At 39.4% G+C, this 18,850-nt stretch overlaps 1 protein-coding gene across 1 annotated transcript in view; it reads right to left on the reverse strand.

The window, feature by feature from the left end:
* The window catches only part of ATG14 (autophagy related 14), a 37,252-nt gene extending 19,975 nt beyond the window's left edge, over positions 1 to 17,277 (reverse strand). The window contains exons 1-4 of the mRNA XM_019968961.2: positions 17,037 to 17,277; positions 5,183 to 5,245; positions 3,805 to 3,847; positions 1,500 to 1,581 (exon numbers count right to left, since the gene is read on the reverse strand). Coding sequence (XP_019824520.1) covers positions 1,500 to 1,581; positions 3,805 to 3,847; positions 5,183 to 5,245; positions 17,037 to 17,257 — 409 coding nt within the window. The 5' untranslated portion in view covers positions 17,258 to 17,277. The remainder of the gene's footprint in view (positions 1 to 1,499; positions 1,582 to 3,804; positions 3,848 to 5,182; positions 5,246 to 17,036) is intronic.
* Positions 17,278 to 18,850: the final 1,573 nt, after the last annotated feature.

Consider the following 18,850-nt stretch of genomic DNA (forward strand, 5'->3'; position numbering starts at 1 on the left):
GAGCTACAGTCCACGGGGTTACAAAGAGACAACTTAGTGACTAAACTAAAAGGATACTTGGGATAGGAACCTATTAAAAGGAGCTGATCAAAGTTTTAATCTTATTCATCAGAGAAACGCACAAACTCAGTCAATTCAGCAATTTCAGGAGGTTCACAGAGGCCTGGTGGCAAACTCCTACTGTGAACATCCAGGGAGGAGGGGAAAGTGGGTGAACCCATGGTAAGTAATGAGTTCCCTACACTGCTGCTGACCCAGAGCCTTTGGAGGGTGCAAGCCAAACTCGGCACAGGAGGGGCGGGCTGTAGTTCTGAGACCTCTTCACCAGGCTGCCCTGTTTCTGTAGCTTATTAATCCTGTGAAACTCCACACAAGCACTTTAATAGGACAAGTTTTCAAAGGCAGCTTTTATACTACTGCCTACCACTATAAAATACTTGCTTCTGAAAGCAATGAGCAGACAAGAAAGGGACTTACAAAGGTATGACAGCAATCCATTTTAAACTTTAAACAATCATCTTCAGAAATACATGAACTACTTACTTCTTTTTCTTTTTTCTAAAATTTATCTTTGGCTTTGCCACATGACATGTGGGATCTTAGTGCCCTGACCAGGGACTGAACCCCCACCCCTACACTGGAAGCTCAGTGTCTAAACCACTGGACCACTAGGGATGTCCCAGCATGCACTATGTCTAAGGACACAGGATTTCTAAGAGGATGCTCTTAAAATCTGGCAACTACCTGTGATAAAATATGAAGTACACAAACATAATACAAAATTAATACAAATTAAAATATGTATAAGACTCACTGATGGAGAAAAAGTCATTATTTGCTTCTGGTGTGAACTAATAATTATACTTGATTACCAAGACTGACTCTGAGCTTCCTATCGGCTAAGGGAAATGGGACACATACAGTGCTCAACTTTTTAAGCTAAGTAGTTTATAAATGGCACCCACTCCAGTACTCTTGCCTGGAGAATCCCATGGGCAGAGGAGCCTGGTGGGCTGCAGTCCATGGGGTTGTTAAGAGTCGAACACGGCTGAGCGACTTCACTTTTACTCTTCACTTTCATGCATTGGAGAAGGAAATGGCACCCCACTCCAGTACTCTTGCCTCGAGAATCCCAGGGATAGGGGAGCCTGGTGGGCTGCCATCTATGGGATCGCACAAAGTCGGACACGACTGAAGCGACTTAGCAGCAGCAGCAGTTTATAAGGGTTATTACATTTGCACATGTGCTTATGTATACATGCACACATTTGTAAATATACATAACACAGACACATGTTTTATATACATATATTTGAAATATATATATATGTAAATTCCTTATACAAATGTTTTACAAAGAGTAAAAGGCAACCAGTTAACTTTTCCAGGTTGCTACTGCCTCTACCACCCCTCCCCTTTACTTTCCCTGGTTGATCAATCCCATGAAGTTACACATGAGTTCTTTATCAGGGCTGGAGAAAGGTGGGAAAATTACTTACTCTTCTTCATCTCCTCATTTCCTTTACATATAGTTTGTTTCAGCTGTTCAATCCTCATCTTGCAGGACATTATTTTCCATCTCTTAAAAAAGGTATGAAACAAATATCACAAATATTGGTCTCTTACAATTAATATGATTATCTACTAGGGACACTACTTATCCTGAGGTGTATCTTAGAAAATGCAATGAACAAAAGTCCAGTATAATTATATTTATTACAGCTTTTGTAACTAGTGGTTTAGGACAGAAGCTGCTAGGCAATTAAGAGAGAATGAGAAATAGTTCTTTTCTGTGTTAGTACGTACAGAGAAAAAGGTTGACACATATTATCTTAACCTGTCCTATCCAATACAGAGCTACTGCATGTGGGTCCTGTGTGGCTATCTGAAAGTCAATGAGATTACACAAAATTTAAAAAGAAAATCTGGTTTTTACTCCCACTACCCAAATGTCAGGTGGTACATGTCAACACCACCTATGGCTAATGCCTACCATACTGGGCAGTGTAGACAGAACATTTGTATCATCAGAGAGTTCTGTGGATGCACTGCTCTAAATTCTCAGTGCTGGTTACTGAGGAGACTATCAGCTGTACTATCTCACTGATACAATAAGCAAATATTACTTACAGAGTAATAAAATACTGCAACAGAGCAGAATTCCTTTTTTTTTTTTTAAGTGTACAACTCATGTAAGATTTCTGGAAAAGCCCTGAAAAAATTTTATGAAACATGAAACTGCCTTTTTCCATTACCAAGATTTAGGTACGGCTTCCCCAAAGAGAATAAAGGATAAGTAAAAATCTGACATACTAGTTGGTTTTTAGAAAGTATGATTTATCTATTCTATGATGTCTCCATAAACGGGGACATCCGGAAGCTTACAACAACATTCAAATGTTTATAATGTTTAACACTTGTCTAAGCAGTGTGATGGTACAAGATACAGAATATATTACAGGACTGTTCAGTGGGGAAAATGCTCCCCTCTCCAAAGCAGTGTGAGAGACATCTGAGAACAGATTCACAGGAACCGCGATCAATTTAGGAATAAACTGGCAATGAGATGCTTTCACTTTTAAAAGATATTAGTCTTTAAAAACCAAGATTTTAAGTTTTTGATAGAAAAACTAGAAAACTTAGATAGAAACTTAGAAAAACTGGGATGAGATTCTTTATAGTCTTTTATAACTTTTTTCCATACAACATAATTTAATAATAGAACATTTAGAACATAAGCAAAATTCACTTATATCACATCTCTAAGTATTTAAAAATTATGAATGATGCTTATGATAAAAAAGCAGGCATCACAAAAGAGAAGAACGAGACTGTTAGCCTGACTCTTTCCCACTATTCAGGGGTAACTGTGTATCTTTTCAGACTTTGAAGAGCATATATATTTAAAACACATACACAAATGGAATCATACTTTACCAGAGCCTACTATTTGAGTTTTTTTTTTCATTAAAAAAATATACCTTGGATATCATTCCATACCAGTGCATACAGACTGACCACATACTTTTTAACAGCTACGCAGTATCATAATTAGCTCATTCTGTTTGATGAATATTTAATTATATATTAATTTTACTAAGAACAATGCAGACAATCAGAATCTTTACCCGTAAATCTCTATATTCATGTGCACTTTCTTAGGAGGAAAACTGCTGGATGTATTTATACCACATATGCATTACGAAAGCAACAAACTACCACCAAGCTGTCCCTCAAATATGCCAATATGCACTTCCACCAACAGTGAATAAAAGTGTAATCAATCAAACTCCTTATTTTCATATGTTATAATCATTTTGTCCCAGTTTATATTCATTTTGCCAGGGTCTTCAACAGACATAATTTTTAAACATTTATGTAGTGTATCAAATGTTTTACTTTATGAATTATAAAGGTCTGCTCACCTTCAGATTATATAAACACTCTCCCATATTTTCTTTTAATATTTTAGCTTATTTTTCAATTAACCCATCTAGAAAATGTATGTTCATGAGTTAATTTTTTTTTAAAAAGAGCATCTAACTGTTCTTGTATATTTCTGTCAGCATCAGACCTCATAATTATTCATTATTATGAGGTGGTTCCATAATTAACTGCCAATACCCTGTTTTTGGTATCTAAGTGAAATATGTGAGAAGCCTGCACTAGAAATACATTCACAGAGAACTACCAAAAAATGATCACAAATAAATTTAAGTTCAAAATCATTTTTTAAGTTCTGCCAATTTAAAAACATCTAACCTCAAGTTTAAAGAATATTATTTAAATACGTCTTATTCTTACCAATTGATCTGTCATCCATTTTCCTTCCATAGCTTTTAATACTCTGTTTGGAGAAGAGATAAAGGAAATAAGCTCTTAAAATAATAAAATTGGTAAAGCTCAAAAATGCAAAATCAACAACTTTTTAAAATAAGGTCTTAGAAAACTCTGGATATACCAAAGTGGGGTATAAGTATTTAAAAATGTTTTCCAAATCCCCTGCTTTCTGCAATTCTTTCCTCACCTGCTTCCTTCTGCACTTTTAGTATGGCACTTTTGTATTTGTGTAAATGCAAGAAACTTCCATAACAGCCATCGCCTTTGCTCTCCATCATAATCAATAATTTCCATCAGTCGTAAGTAATAATAACGAGACCCTGATGTTGGAAAAGATTGAAGGCAAAAGGAGAAGGGGGTGACAGAGGATGAAATGGTCGGGTGGCATCACCGACTCAATGCACATGAGTCTGAGCAAACTCTGGGAGATAATTAGGGCAGAGAAGCCTGGTGAGCTGCAGTCTATGGGGTCACAAACAGTTGAACACAACATAGCAATCCAACAACAACATAAGATAATTCATGATCCAAAATGCTATCATCAGTTCCCCCACTTTAAAATGGCACGAGTCAGTGTAGGCTAAAATTTGTGCTATAGAATGAAGTGTTCTATAGGAAAAAAGTTAAGTTTCTATGTTAGAGGAAGTCAGAGAAATGACCAAGTAAAATAAATCCAAGCAGGTTTCTCTAATGCAGGGCATCTCTGGAGTTCATCTGCTCATAAATGTATTAATCACGTCTGGGGTCTGGATGGAGAACAGTGACTGGACCAATTTGGGACAAAAGGTTCTACAGGATAATTTCCAAATCCAGAGGATGAGAGATTTGTCAGGGGTGCTTGTTAATACTCAGATTTCTGGGCCTCCCCTCAGACCTACTGAATCAGAATATCTGAGGATAGACTCCGAGAATCTACATTTTTAACCAGAACACCAAGTTAATTTAATCTTATGTAGATGATCTAGAGACCACACTTTGCAAAACCCTCATACAGAAGAACAAAGACAAAGAGAAGCAATAACGTCCCACACGAGCCACCACCACCAGTGCAATACGCTTTCTCTACTGGACCCATTTACAGGGTCACTCTCTGATTCACCCATTCAGTCACTGTACCTGCTGTTAACCAGGCACCATGTTTGAGCCCACTGTTTTCCAGAAACCCGATTTTTCCAAAATCTCGTATTTTGGTTTCTCCCAGACACAGTGCTCTTCACATGTTGAGATCTGTATCCTAAATTCAATAAATTAGCAACGCACATATCTGCGTACCACAGCATTGAAATAAACCATGTGGTGACCAGATAACCCCCACAAATTAGAAAGCAAAATGAAAACTCACTCTTTTTGAAATTCTTCTTGCTTGCTCTTAAGCTGGCTTAACCTTTCCTTCTTGTCTATAAACCTGTAAGAAAAAAATGCAGTATTTTATTTAAATGTTCATTTTTTTTCCAGTCAAATGAGATTATGTAAATTCCTGAGAGCCAATCATTTCTGCAGACTCATCCAGAAATGTCACTGTCCAAACATATCTTCTCGATGGGATGCATGCGGCTGCCTACCATTTTACTTAAAACTAGGTTACTTAAAACTAGGTTCATATTCTCAGCTTTAAAACTCTTTCATGGATTTATAAATATATGTCTATAGGTTTCTTCATGCCTAGGTTAAATTATATTCCAAAACAGGCAAATCAGAGCACTAAAGTGAGTTTGAATCCAAGGAAACTGAGGCCCCCATTATAAATAATCATCATTATTAAACTTAACTGAACCCTGCTCTCATCTATAAATTGGTGCCTCAGTTCAGTTCAGTCGCTCAGTCGTCTCCAACTCTGCGACCCCATGGGCTGCAGCACGTCAGGCCTCCCTGTCCATCACTAACTCCTGCAGTTTGCTCAAACTCATGTTCACTGAGTCCATGATGCCATCCAACCATCTTATCCTCTGTCATTCCCTTGTCCTCCCACCTTCAATCTTTCCCAGCATCAGGGTCTTTTCACATGAGTCAGTTCTTCATATCAGGTGGCCAGACTACTGGAGTTTCAGCTTCAGCATCAGTCCTTCCAATGAATATTTAGGGATGATTTCCTTTAGGATTGACTGGTTGGATCTCCCTGCTGTTCAAGGGATTCTCAAGAGTCTTCTCCAACACCATAGTTCAAAAGCCATCAATTCTTTGGTGCTCAGCTTTTTTTATAGTCCAACTCTCACATTCATACATGACTACTGGAAAAACCAGAGCTTCGACTAGATGGACCTTTGTTGGTAAAGTAATGTCCAATTTTTTCTCACTAAATTTATTGCTAGGCATTATGGCTAGCAAGTCACTATTATTAATAAAGTTAAAAGGAAAGAATATCACATCACAGATCATTTTTTATATTTGTCAGTGTTCTACCCTTATTTTTATTTTCTTCCTGCTACGTTATTAGGGATTTAGTTTGCTTTTTTTTATTTTTTGGAGTGTAAGGTAAAAATTTCAATCATCAAAATTTAAGCCTCTCCTTAAGTTACAAATTTCCACCAGAGTATTGCTTAAGCTAAACCCTTAACATTTTTGAACTGCTGTATTTTATCATTTAGTTTGAAATTTCTAATTTTCTGTAAAATTCCCTCTGATCAAGAATCTATTCATAAGTGTATCACTCAACTTCCAGATATACCAGCTTTTTAGGTAACTTACTGTTATTTTTCTACTTTAACTCTGACGTGGTCCCAGAATACATGAGATTTCAATCTTGTAATTTGAGACTGTCTTATGGCCTTGCATATGATGTGCTCGCCTCGGTGAAAGTTCCATGTGCACTTGAAAGAATGTATATTTTATAGTTCCTGGGTACAGAGTTCTATAAGCATTAACCAGCTGAAGGTGGCAAGCAGTGATAGTCAAATCTTCTAGATCTGTGCTGTTCAACACAGCAGCCATCAGGCATATGTGGCTACTGAGTACCTAACATGTGACCATAATGGCCCTAAAAGTCTCTTCCTTAAAATAATAGTAAAATAATCTCTTCCTCAAAATAAGAAAAATTTTTAAAAAATGCATGAGTAATAACATGCAACAGACTGGTTCAAATTGGGAAAGCAGTACATCAAAGCTGTATATAGTCACCCTGCTTATTTAACCTATGTGCAGAGTACATCATGCGAAATGCCAGACTGGATGAAGCACAAGCTGAAATCAAGGTTGGTGGGAGAAATATCAATAACCTCAGATATGCAGATGACACCACCCTTATGTTAGAAAATGAAGAAGAATTAAAGATCAAAGTGAAAGAGGAGTGAAAAAGTTGGCTTAAAACTCAACATTCAAAAAACTAAGATCATGGCATCTGGTCCCATCACTTCATGGCAAATAGATGGGGAAACAATGAAAACAGTGACAGACTATCTTTTTGGGGGGCTCCAAAATCACTGCAGACGGTGACTGCAGTCATGAAATTAAAAGACGCTTGCTCCTTGGATGGAAAGCTATTACCAACCTGGACAGCATATTAAAAAGCAGAGAGATTATTACTATGCCGACAAAGGTCCATCTAGTCAAAGCTATGGTTTCTCTAGTAGTCATGTACGGATGTGAGAACTGGATCATAAAGAAAGCTGAGTGCCAAAGAATTGATGCTTTTGACCTGTGGTGTTAGAGAAGACTCTTGAGAGTCCCTTGGACTGCAAGGAGATCAAACCAGTTCTAAAAGAAAGCAGTCCTGAATATTTACTGGAAGAACTGATTTTGAAGCTGAAGCTCCAATACTTTGGCCACAGGATACGAAGAACTGACTCATTAGAAAAGACCCTGATGCTGGGAAAGACTGAAGGCAGGAGGAGAAGGGGACGATAGAGGATGAGATGGCTGGATGGCATTACCGACTTGATGGACATCAGTTTGAGCAAGCTCCAGGAGTTGGTGATGGACAGGGAAGCCAGGCGTGCTACAGTCCATGGGTCACAAAGAGTAAGACATGACTGAGCGACTGAACTGAACTGAATATCATGCAATGATTTTGAATTGAGCTAACAGTGGCTTATTAACTGCTTTCAAAGAAATAAAGGTAATGTTACCCACCATGGTAACATGGTATGGAGTCCAGAATTAGGCTTTTGGCTATCTCCTGATTTCCCAGTCTAAATGAAAACAATTCAACAGAATCGTAACATAAAACCAGAACCGTAACAGCCCTAAAAATCTCTTCCTTGAAATAATCCAGACAAAGAAGACTAACACACTATTTTTATAATCCCACATCTGAAATATCCTCAGATATCTACTTCTAAATGGAAGGGATAAAATGCCCTAATTATGACTCTGCCATTTCATAGTCACTGAAAATGTACCACATATATTAAACAAGAAAGGAAATCAGACAATATTATATGTGACAGAATTATATACATAAGTGGCTAAATTAAAATTAAATTAAAAATTCACTTTCTCAGTGACACTCTCACATTTCAACAGCTACATATGGCTGGAGGCCACTTTACTGGATGCACAGATATGCAGCATCATTGCACAGAGTACTGGGTAGTACTACAAAGGCCAGTGAGGTGGTGACTACAGGAACCATTAGAAAACTCAGAAACCAATGTAGAATGTGGACAAATTCATAGGTTCACCAAATAATTTATCAGGCTTTTACTATGTGCCTGCAGCTTACTACAGAGCACTTTACAGAACGTTAAGAAATCTAATCATTCATTTTCTGCAACTGGCTGTGTGCCAGACATGGCACTTGTGATATGCTTCCATTCCTTATACTGAAAATGAGAAACAAATGTGGTATTTACTTCTCCCTTACTGAGGTAACGCGTGATTCATGCTCTTGATCACCTGAAAGGAGATGACAAACTCACAAGATTCATCAACCTGTGTCAACAAAGGGCTGACATGAAGGAGAAAATCCTGCTTTCAAAGGCTATCAAAGTGCTCCTTTCAGGTCTGTTGTAAAGATTCCACTTTGCACTAACACAAATTGGGATGATGACACTGTCCAGCTTTGTATCAGGCTGGTTAGTTCTCCTGGGTTGTTAGAAAGAAACCCAAACTTAAAACACAAAAATACAGATGGCAGCAGGAAAAGCAAACAGGAGATGGCAATTCCTCCTGTACGGAACGCATCAGGAGTCATGTCACTCTTCATGAAGGAAATGAGAAAACAGGTAGTGTGAGCAGAGCAAAAGAGCAGATGGTATCAAGGAATGTGCCTGGTCAGCAAGCCAACTGCTCACCAGCACCTCGTCCATTCTCTGCATTTTCCAGTCCAGGACTCGTGGAGATAGGTTAGGGAAGGAAAAGAAAAAAGGAGAAGGGGGAAACGCATATTTTATTTTATACACTGTCTTTCAAGCTGGGTTATTACATAAAATGTTTTCTATCTTTTTCCACGTCAGAACATAAAGACGTGTCTCATTATAGAATTTCACTGAATGGACATCATGTAACTTATTCACAGAAACTCCTGCTGAGGAACACTGCCATTGCTTCCAAATTTACACTACTATCAATAATGTTAGAAATGAATATCCTGGTGCACAAATCTTTTAAGCTTTTAGGTTTCTCTACAGGAAATTCTTACAAATAAACTGCTAGGTCAGATATTCATATGCAAACATCTGGCAGTTATCTTTAAATTTCTTCTGAAATCATTTCATACGATATTTCCAATCCCACCAGCCTGTTCTCATGCTCTCAGCTCTGCACTTTTTATTCTTTACTAACATGCCTGGCTTCCCACTCCCTTCCTTCAAAGATAGTTTACAATTCATTTACTTGCCTTTCTTCATTATTTCTTATTGGCTACTTTTCATTTGTTATTCTATGTCCTTTGTTCACTTTTCTATAGTTTTTTTAAAGGGTTATTAGGAAAATTAGTGATTTTCCTTTCATACATCTTGAAATTCTTTCTCAATTTTCTTAGTGACTATTATGGTTCTGCTCTGCAAAAATTCCAAAATTTTGTGCAGATACATTTATTCATTTTCTTGTTGCTGGATGGCTCTATAGTTTTGCATTGTTTTCTGAAAGGAATCTGCCAGTGAACCTGTACCATGCATGCATCAGGGCTTTTAAACACTTTTTTAATATTTTCTTTCCCAATTTAAAAATGTCTTTTGTGTTATTTACCAAATTCCTCCAGACTTGTATTAGCTTTTCTCCCCCCTAAAAAAGGATTCCCTTAAGTCGACTTTAAACCATGCCCCTGTGATAGAGACTGGTGAGAACCAGGAGCAGGCGGTCACACAGAGTCTGGTGCTATCAATCCAAGAGACGGTACACAACCCAACTCAGGTTCTGGAGTCACGTCTGCCTGAGCTGCCACTTGAGGATGGGTTAGAGGTGGCCCTACTAAGGGAAGGAAGGCATTACAGGCAGAGGAGATTCTGCTGTTTCACATGCTAAGAACTTAATCTGTCCTGCCCCAGAGAACTTCACCAGACCAGGGGGACAGCAGGGTGACGAGGATCAGTTACAAGTGTGAGCCGCCATCGCTCCACGCTGCGCCATGGCCACAGATCGTCCTGGGTGACTGAGTGGATCTGGCCACAAGCAGGACTGGTCACCTAAGTCTGTCCCATGAGAGCGGGAAAGCAGCACCCAGGCACGCACCCTATCAGGAGTCCTATTAATTCTGTGCGAGATGATCAGTAACACCGTTAGACCATCGACTACATCTTGCTGAGCACTGACTAGGTGCCTTTCATAAAATAAGTCTCACCTTCCATCGCCGCCCAGTCCTTCCCCTCATCCTAGCGCTTCACATTCACTTGTGCCTAGGGTTACAGCAACAGAGAAGTCCAAGAAACACTATTCCTGTATTTTAAGAAAGGCAAACAGAACAACCCCACAAAACTTTCAAATATGCAATTGAGGGCCTTAAGAATTAGTCAACCCTTATATTCCTTGGGTTTCTTAAATCTGAAAGGAGAAAATAAGCACTGACAGCTTTCAAATCAGTGGGGGGGAATTTCCCCCAGCTCCGATTTGGACACAGGTTTGGTGAAGAGTTGATGATTCTGGCTCTAGAAATAAGGCAGTGAGACTTATCAGGTAAGAAAGAGCACAAATTTTCTTGGAAAAGAGCATAGCAATCTCTATTATACAAGCAGAAAGGGTTAAAGAACGGAGTATTTCTTGAACTAGGATACTATCAATAACACAGCAAAAATTACTAGCATTCACATTTTTCTCCCTTAAGTTCTTTTAGGCATTCAAGGGTATGACGTTTATGGACAAATGCAATATGAAAAAACACAGTCCTTATCCTATGTTAGAGTATTTAAAGTATGAGAAAATACACCACTTCAACAATGTGGGTTTCATCAATTGTAAATACTACAGTACCACACGGTCTGAAGTTGATTCAATCTGTGGGTGCAGAGCAACCACAGATAAAAAGAGGGCTGACTATAAATTATAGATGAATTAACCCCTGTTGTTCAAGGCTTAACTGTAGCAAAAACATACTCCACTGGCAGGAATGAAGGTTAAGTCATTAGTAGAAAATACAGACAGAGCACTGTTTAGTTCCTCACTTGTAAAATGAAAATAATGATTATCCTACTTGATTATAGGGATTAAATAAGATAAATGTGAAAGCATCAGGTACAGGCACTTAACAGGCAATACAGGCTAGTTTCCCTTTTCTTCGTTGCAATCAGTGATTTTGCACTTAATCCTCCTAATGTATTAAATGTATGTATGTATTTCAGATCTGGAGGTCAATGTAAGAATTAACATAGCCCAGCAGTAAGTAAGGCACAACTACTCTGAGCTTCCTCATCTTAAAAACAGGTTAATAACTCATGGTTTTGTTACCAGGGAACAAATGAGACAATACTTGTGAAATCCTTTTACAAATTCTGAAGGGTACACATAATGGTTAAGAGTAGCCAGTGATACTGATTGAAACAAGAATTATACTTTCTTAGGAGATCCACATGTATTGTTGTAAATACAATTAATAAGCTACATGGGATGGGAGCTGTGACCTTTCCTGAAAGAGAGAACCCAAGTGAGCAGGTTGATTAAACTCCTGTCTCAAGATGGGAGTCCAGGTACCTATGGAGCTCTTATTCTGCTGAGTGGGGTACAGATGTGGGTCCAGAACCGAATCCTCGTGAAAACAAACTTTTATAAGCTAAGGGCTGACAACCAAAAAGATACTGGAGGGGAATAGAAGTGTCTCAAGAGTAGTTTTTAGGATGCATCTTCCTCTCAAAATCTTCAGTAACGTCTAAAATTTCTTGCTTGTCCTCTATCCCACTTCTCAATTTGTCCGGGGCCCATATTTCTGTTTTGTGGTAAAAATGTAGTCCTCAATGCCTAAAACTCATCAGTGAAAGGAGTGCTGTATCACTCCTAATGCTGTGTACTTATGAAAGCAATATCCATCTACTCACAAAATGCCTTTTTTTTTTGATCCACACTTTAAAATAACTGGTTTCTAAACCAGCATGTAGAGGTTCCTGGGTATCCTCAGATTATCCCCCCTGTCTCATTCTTACCCCCTATCATAAACTGGTAAGCAATTTTTTCAAGTTTTGAGTGGAAAGATTATTTCAACTTGTCAGTTATCTGTTGGGTAACAGTGTTATTTCTAGTACCAGATAAAGGTTTAATCCAGAAAACTACTTTCCTGTTAAAAGACCTGCAATTTTAAAATGTTCTCTGGTACAAGATTCAAAGAAGATGGTGTTGAGAGTATAGCTTAAAATCATTCCTCTTCATCTCTGAAGGAAGCAAACAAGTCAAAAGACAGACGCGAAAGCAGAGATGTGGGCAGTGTCTCAGGACTGGGCTGAGGTGGGAGGTGAGGAAAGGATAGTGCTGATGAGGGTACCAAGGCTATAAGGAAGTGTCCCACTGAATAATAACCAAAAATAAAAACCAAAACTAGCAAGTTCAAGTATTTTTCAATCAATCTAACTGCCAAACTCATACTGTCCACAAAACTACATAAAGATGCATGTTCCCTTCTTAGAAGTCAAAAGAATTATTAGGAGACACATTTATTCTTTAATATTGAATTTTCCTTGAACTGCTAAACCATTAGAACCTGTATATTCAGTTAGTCTATTAATGAAACCTGAAAAAAAAATCTACATTTATAGGAACTTTGATATGTACATCACATTCAAGATCCTTGCAGGCACAGCTAATCTGGGTGACTTACTGAAAAGAACCAGGGGTTAAACAAGGGTATTTAAATCATGCTGAAGCTTCCATATTTTATTTCCAAGTGGTTTCCCAGTCAGTGAGTTTTCTCATAAAGTAAGAGGGGGAAAAAGGGTCTGAAAGTAAAGCACAGAATACAAAATTTTTCATAAATACTGAAGACCAGAGAATATATCACAACCAACCTTTGGCCCAAGATATCTAAGGCTTATTAGTAGTCAGTGCAAATCCTCGAGAGCAGAAATCTGCCTTTCTCTTATCTGCTGGAATATTTCACGCCAATAACTGTACCCAATGAGCTCATTAAAACTGATCTGGCCATCAGGACAGGGTCCTGGGTCTCAAGAGATTCTTGCATCCTACTACATGCTGGACACTGGTTAGGGAATGAAGGAAAACAAACAAGCAAACTCCTCTTCTTTAGAAATACACACTTCAGAAAAGGGGATGATTGAAGGTGAAGTGAAGCTCTCTTATCCCCAAACCTTAACTTTCTTTTTCATTTCTAAATTCTGAACGATCCTGGTATTTATTTTTCATCTTTCTGCTTCGTCATAAAAAGAAATCCACTGTAACACATCCCTGTCCTGAAAATAATTCATATTTCCGTTTCTAAAATGGTCCCGCCTTTACCATTTCCTTCAACAATCTGCTGATTATGTTCCTGCCCAGCGCTGCACTAACCACCAGGATGGGATGGAACAAAAGCAGAATTCACTCCTGTGTGGAACTACTGATACATTCTGGATGCAGTTACCTTCCGCAGATAAGTGACACCACTTATCATGCTCAATACCATGAAAGAATTGAGTACTGTGACAGAAATGGGAGGAGAGATGGAAGTGGGGACCTACCTTAGTGAAGGTCAGGCAAAGTCTCGCTGAGGAAGTGCATTTAAGTTGAGACATGAAAGGCAAAATGCCAATCAGGAGGAACAGTGTTCCAGGCAGAGGGAATAGTAAAGAAAAAGGCCCATGGATGGAAGGGTTCCATGTGTTTGAGGATGTGAGAGAAAGCCCAATTACTGAGCTGTGAACATGAGGGAATGTGGTGAGAGTTTACTTTTTGAGTGCTTAATACATGCTAGACATTATGTTAAGTAATTCAGTGCATGCTCTTATGTAAGTACTACCAGAAACCTATGAAACTTCAAAATCACATAACAAGTGGTGGAGCTTGGATTCAATTCAATGCAGCTTGAATCCAAAGATCACATTTTAAACTCAACCTTACAGCCAAAATTAGAAGGTAGGCAGTAGCCAGATCACATAGGGCTTAATAAGCACAGTAAAAAGTTTGAATTTTATTTTCTATAAAGTGAAAAAACACTGAAAGGTTTAAGCAAAACAGTGAGATTATCTGATTTACATCTCTACTGTGGCTGTTGTGTGAGGGCCAGAGGATGGCTAGGGAGGAGGTGTACGTGTAAAAGAAAGAAAAGATCTACTCTGAAGCAGATCAAATTATACCTGTCAATGATTTGGATATGTGGAATAAGAAAAAAAGGAAAAAGCTAGGACAACGCCCAGGTTTCTGGTTTAAGTAACAAACGGGTCATGATGTATAATAATGAAGTAGTTCAGGATCAGACTAAATTTGGGAAGGAAGGGTAGATTGATTCAGTCATTCAATGAATCTTTATTAAGCTTCTACTATGAGGATATAGCAGAGTACAAAATTGTCTTGTTTTCACAGAGCTAACATCACTGGAGTGAGAGGCAGTTACAAATTAATATGCAAACCATAAGATGGTGATAGGTACTATGGAAAACAAGAAATCACATTGTGTGGGGAAGAAAGTTACTATTTTAATTGAATGAATGCTCAGAGTTTCTCTGTAAGGAACAGAGGCCTACGGATTCAAAGAAAGTAGCCTGGAAGCCTAGGAGAAAGGAGTTCCTGGCAGGCTGAATAAGACCGAGGCAGGAGTGTTCTCAGTATGCCTGAGTACTGGCAAGGAGGCCATGATGTTTTGCAGAGTAGCTAAGAGAAAAGCAATAGGAGAACAACTGGGGGACAAACGACATAGAACTTCGGATAAAGACTTTGGCTTTTTTTTTTTTTTTTAAACTTTGGGTAAAAGAGGACACCCCTGGAAGATGTGAACAGAGGAATGGAAGGATGGTATTAATCTGTATGCAATATGAGAAATTACACTATGAAGGAGAAAAGGCAGAAGCAGAGACTCAAGAAGCAATAATCCTCCGGTGGACCAGACCAGGAAGTAGTGAAAGGGCTGGGATTAGGTTTTGAATGGCAGATGGGATTTGTTGATGGGATAAGATACGGTAGCATTAAGAGAGGAGTCAAGGAAGATTGGAAGACTTTTTTTGCCTGTTCCAAAGAATCAGGTCATCATTTACCGGGTTGGGATGAGCATGAGAAAAATAGATTTATTATGGATAATCATGAATTCAGTTTGCCATATGAAGATGGAGATTCTCACTACAAATTTAAATACAAATAGAGCAAACAGCTGTTTTCTCAATTTAATAAAGGCCTAGGTTGGAGAAACAAGTCTGGCAGTCTTCAACCTATAGATGATATTTATTTTTTTTTATATAGATGATATTTAAATTATAGGAATGGATCTAGGAAAAAGTATATAGAGAAAAGGATCCAGAACTGACCCTTGAAAGACATTGCCATCTCATACCTAGTATTTTTATAATAAAACTGTTTTAATTCTTAAAGCTATTACTTATTACATCAGCAGTTTCTAAATTCATCAACTACATCAATGACTAAAACAATGATGAACTAAAAGATTATATCATACAAATCTTCTCAAAAGAAAAAGTAATGAACTCCATTCATGATCAGAAGACTATCAGAAACTCAAAAACACTTTCAAATACAGATGTTATATAATCCAGTGGTTAAGTGCATGGCATACGGGTTCAGGCTGCCTGGAATTTAATTCTGGTCCCTACCCTTATTATTTGTGTGACCCAGGGCAAGAAACTGCAGCTTCCTTAGCAGTAAATTAGGGATAATAACTTACTGGGTTGTTGTTAAGGCATTATTATCTGAACTTTTGCACTAAAAAATATTAGCTGGCTTACTGTCACTAAGTTATTGAAACAAAAGTTGGGACTGAGAAAACTTTCAGCTAACCACACTAATTCTACAATTATTTAACCAAGGGCTTGTTTTAGTCACTAGGTCGGTCCAACTCTTTTGTGACCCCATGGACTGTACCCCACCAGGCTCCTCTGTCCATGGATTTCCCAGGCAAGAATACTGGAGTGAGTTGCCATTTCCTTCTCCAGGGCATCTTCCCCACCCAGGGACTGAACCCGGGGCTCCTGCAATGGCAGGTGTATTCTTTACCACTGAGCCACCTGGAAAGCCCAGGACTTGTAGGCCTCTGTTTAAATGTCAAAACAAGGCCAAAACGTGTTCTTAAATTCAATTCTCTTAATAAGGGCTTGCAGCTCCCACTGTGCATTTTTAAAACAGAGGAAACACATCTTCAAACTCCTTAACACTCAAAACAATCTTTGCAAAGGGGAGAAACTAGCTAGATTAGTTTACACATTAGAGTAAGGATGTCTGATAACAAGATCAATCTGTGACACAAACTACCAGGGCCCGAATCCCTCTTAACCAGTTATTTGATTCTCTTCTGGCCTCTTCTCTAGAAAATGAATGTTCTTTTGAAAATAATGATTAAACCAAGCTTTTGCTTGAGCGAGTAACAAAGTACCGAGAATCCAACTCTATGGCAATAATAGGAGAAGACCTTTCCACAGGTACCACCTATTCCTTTTCCCTAGTACCAGAAGCACCGTGAGGTCAGGCTCCTCTCGAGTGGGTTAGGAGGAAACTGAGACCTCTCCTCTTCGGGCCTCCATCCCCGTCCCCGTCCCTTGGGAGCAAAGTACCGGCGCAAAGGAGCTACCCTCGCTACCTCCTCCTCTTTTCGCTGGGCTCCGCGGCCCAGACTCGGCTCCACGCTCCAGCCTCCGAGCCGGTGGAGACACCCAGAGAAGACAATAGCGCAGGGGCGGCTGCCGTACCTTTCGCGGTCGCGGCCGTCGAAGTAGACGAAATCGCCGCTCTGGACGCACTTGGCGCAGGTCAGCCGCCGGCGGGTGGTGTTGCAGAGAGGGCAGCGCTCGACCGCCACGTACAGCCCCTCCGCGTCGTCCACAGAGTCTACCAGGTCTCGGGCGAGCGGCTGGGGCCCGCAGCCAGGAGCCTCCTGCGCCTGGGCTCCCTTCCCACTGGGAGACGCCATGATAGCATGAGAGCAGAGCCAGTCACGTGGGATTTTGTTTTCAACCAAGTGCATCTTGGGTGAGGAGGAGGGGCCTGGGAGGGGCCTAGCTCGGCGGGAATCCCGCGAGCACCTCTCCAGACCTCGCCCACCCCCAGCTACCGCTGGGTAGGAATTAGGTTAGAGCCGGGAGAGGCAGCGCAACAGAGTGTCATCAGCGGCTCCTTCACGTCCAGGCTACAAATTAACGTCAGAAACTTGTGCAAGACATAGTAATACAGTGCCCTCAGGATTTGGGGAAGACAGATTGCGAACGCATAAGGGAATTTCTGTCATTAGCTGTGGATACTTACTAAATTTGGCTAAAACTACCGCAGAGTTGGATGAGGGAAGTGGGTCTTGGAGCGAGGTGGAATTATGGCTCATGTGATTTCGGGGCAAATTCCTCACCTCTCCTGTGTTCACGTGGAGAAAACTTCAGTGCCCACCCAACGTCGTGAGGATTAACAAGTCAATCCGTTTAATAGTAATCTGATAGTACTTTGCCAATAATAACTAACCAGTGGAAACTACTGAACGTGTAAATCACAGTTGGATCTTTATGAAAAATTTTAATGTCCAGCACTCCGCTTCTATTCTCGGCCATATTCCAAGAATTTCAACTAGGTAGTATTTTAACATGGCTTGATTACTCCAAATTTCTTTCTGTAAGAATAAATAAGGTGGGCCAGAGGATTATATCAGAGTAATTGGTGTTTGAATATGCCTGTAAACTACAGAAGAAAAAAAAATTGGGCTCATAGGTCAAATGATCCAGACCAGTGACTCAAAAGGATTATTTTGGCAGGCTATAAATTAATGACTGCCTTAATTTCTCTCTTCAACTAGGGCTTCTCTCCCAAGTTCATACCCCCAAATTCATAACTGCCTACACTAGGCTTAAAGTAATGTACGGTGACCAATTCACTGTACAGAATTGGTCTGAAGCAATTCAGAAACAAAACTGAACTCTCCCTCCCTACAAACGTTTCCTCATTTTGTTGTGTTCAGTCGCCCAGTCGTGTCCAACTCTTTGCGACCCCATGGACTGCAGGCCAGGCCTCCCTGTCCTCATTTTAGTGAAAGACAATCCCCGCCCACGTGGGAACAAGGTCCAAGACTCCTATTAGCCCATCCCCCTCCCTGTTAATCTCCACTTCTCCATCAAATGCGCATGATTCCCACAAGCTAATTGGGTTTTGAAGCTGAGCTCTTTGCTCCAGCCTCTTAAGTCTTATTTGATCTATTTTAATACAATTACACAGGGTTATGAAGGTACAAAAAAAAGCACAAAATCCCTAAACTGTCTTCAAAATAGACTTTATACTAAACCTGAATGGTTCCTGAAAGTTTAAGTTTTAGGGAGAGAAATACTTTTCTCTGATTATTTCAAACAAAAGGATATGTAATTATTTAATTTTTCTTAAAGTTTTCAGACTTTAAAGTTTCATTTGTATTCTGACAGGATCCATCACAGGCCTGTACCTACTGGCCGGGATCATCTACTCAATATTTAAAAAGGCAAAAAAAAAAAAAAAGACAATAGACAATTTCTATCCTGTTTTATACAGATAT

Source organism: Bos indicus, chromosome 10, assembly GCF_029378745.1.
Source record: "Bos indicus isolate NIAB-ARS_2022 breed Sahiwal x Tharparkar chromosome 10, NIAB-ARS_B.indTharparkar_mat_pri_1.0, whole genome shotgun sequence".
Lineage (NCBI taxonomy): Eukaryota > Metazoa > Chordata > Mammalia > Artiodactyla > Bovidae > Bos > Bos indicus.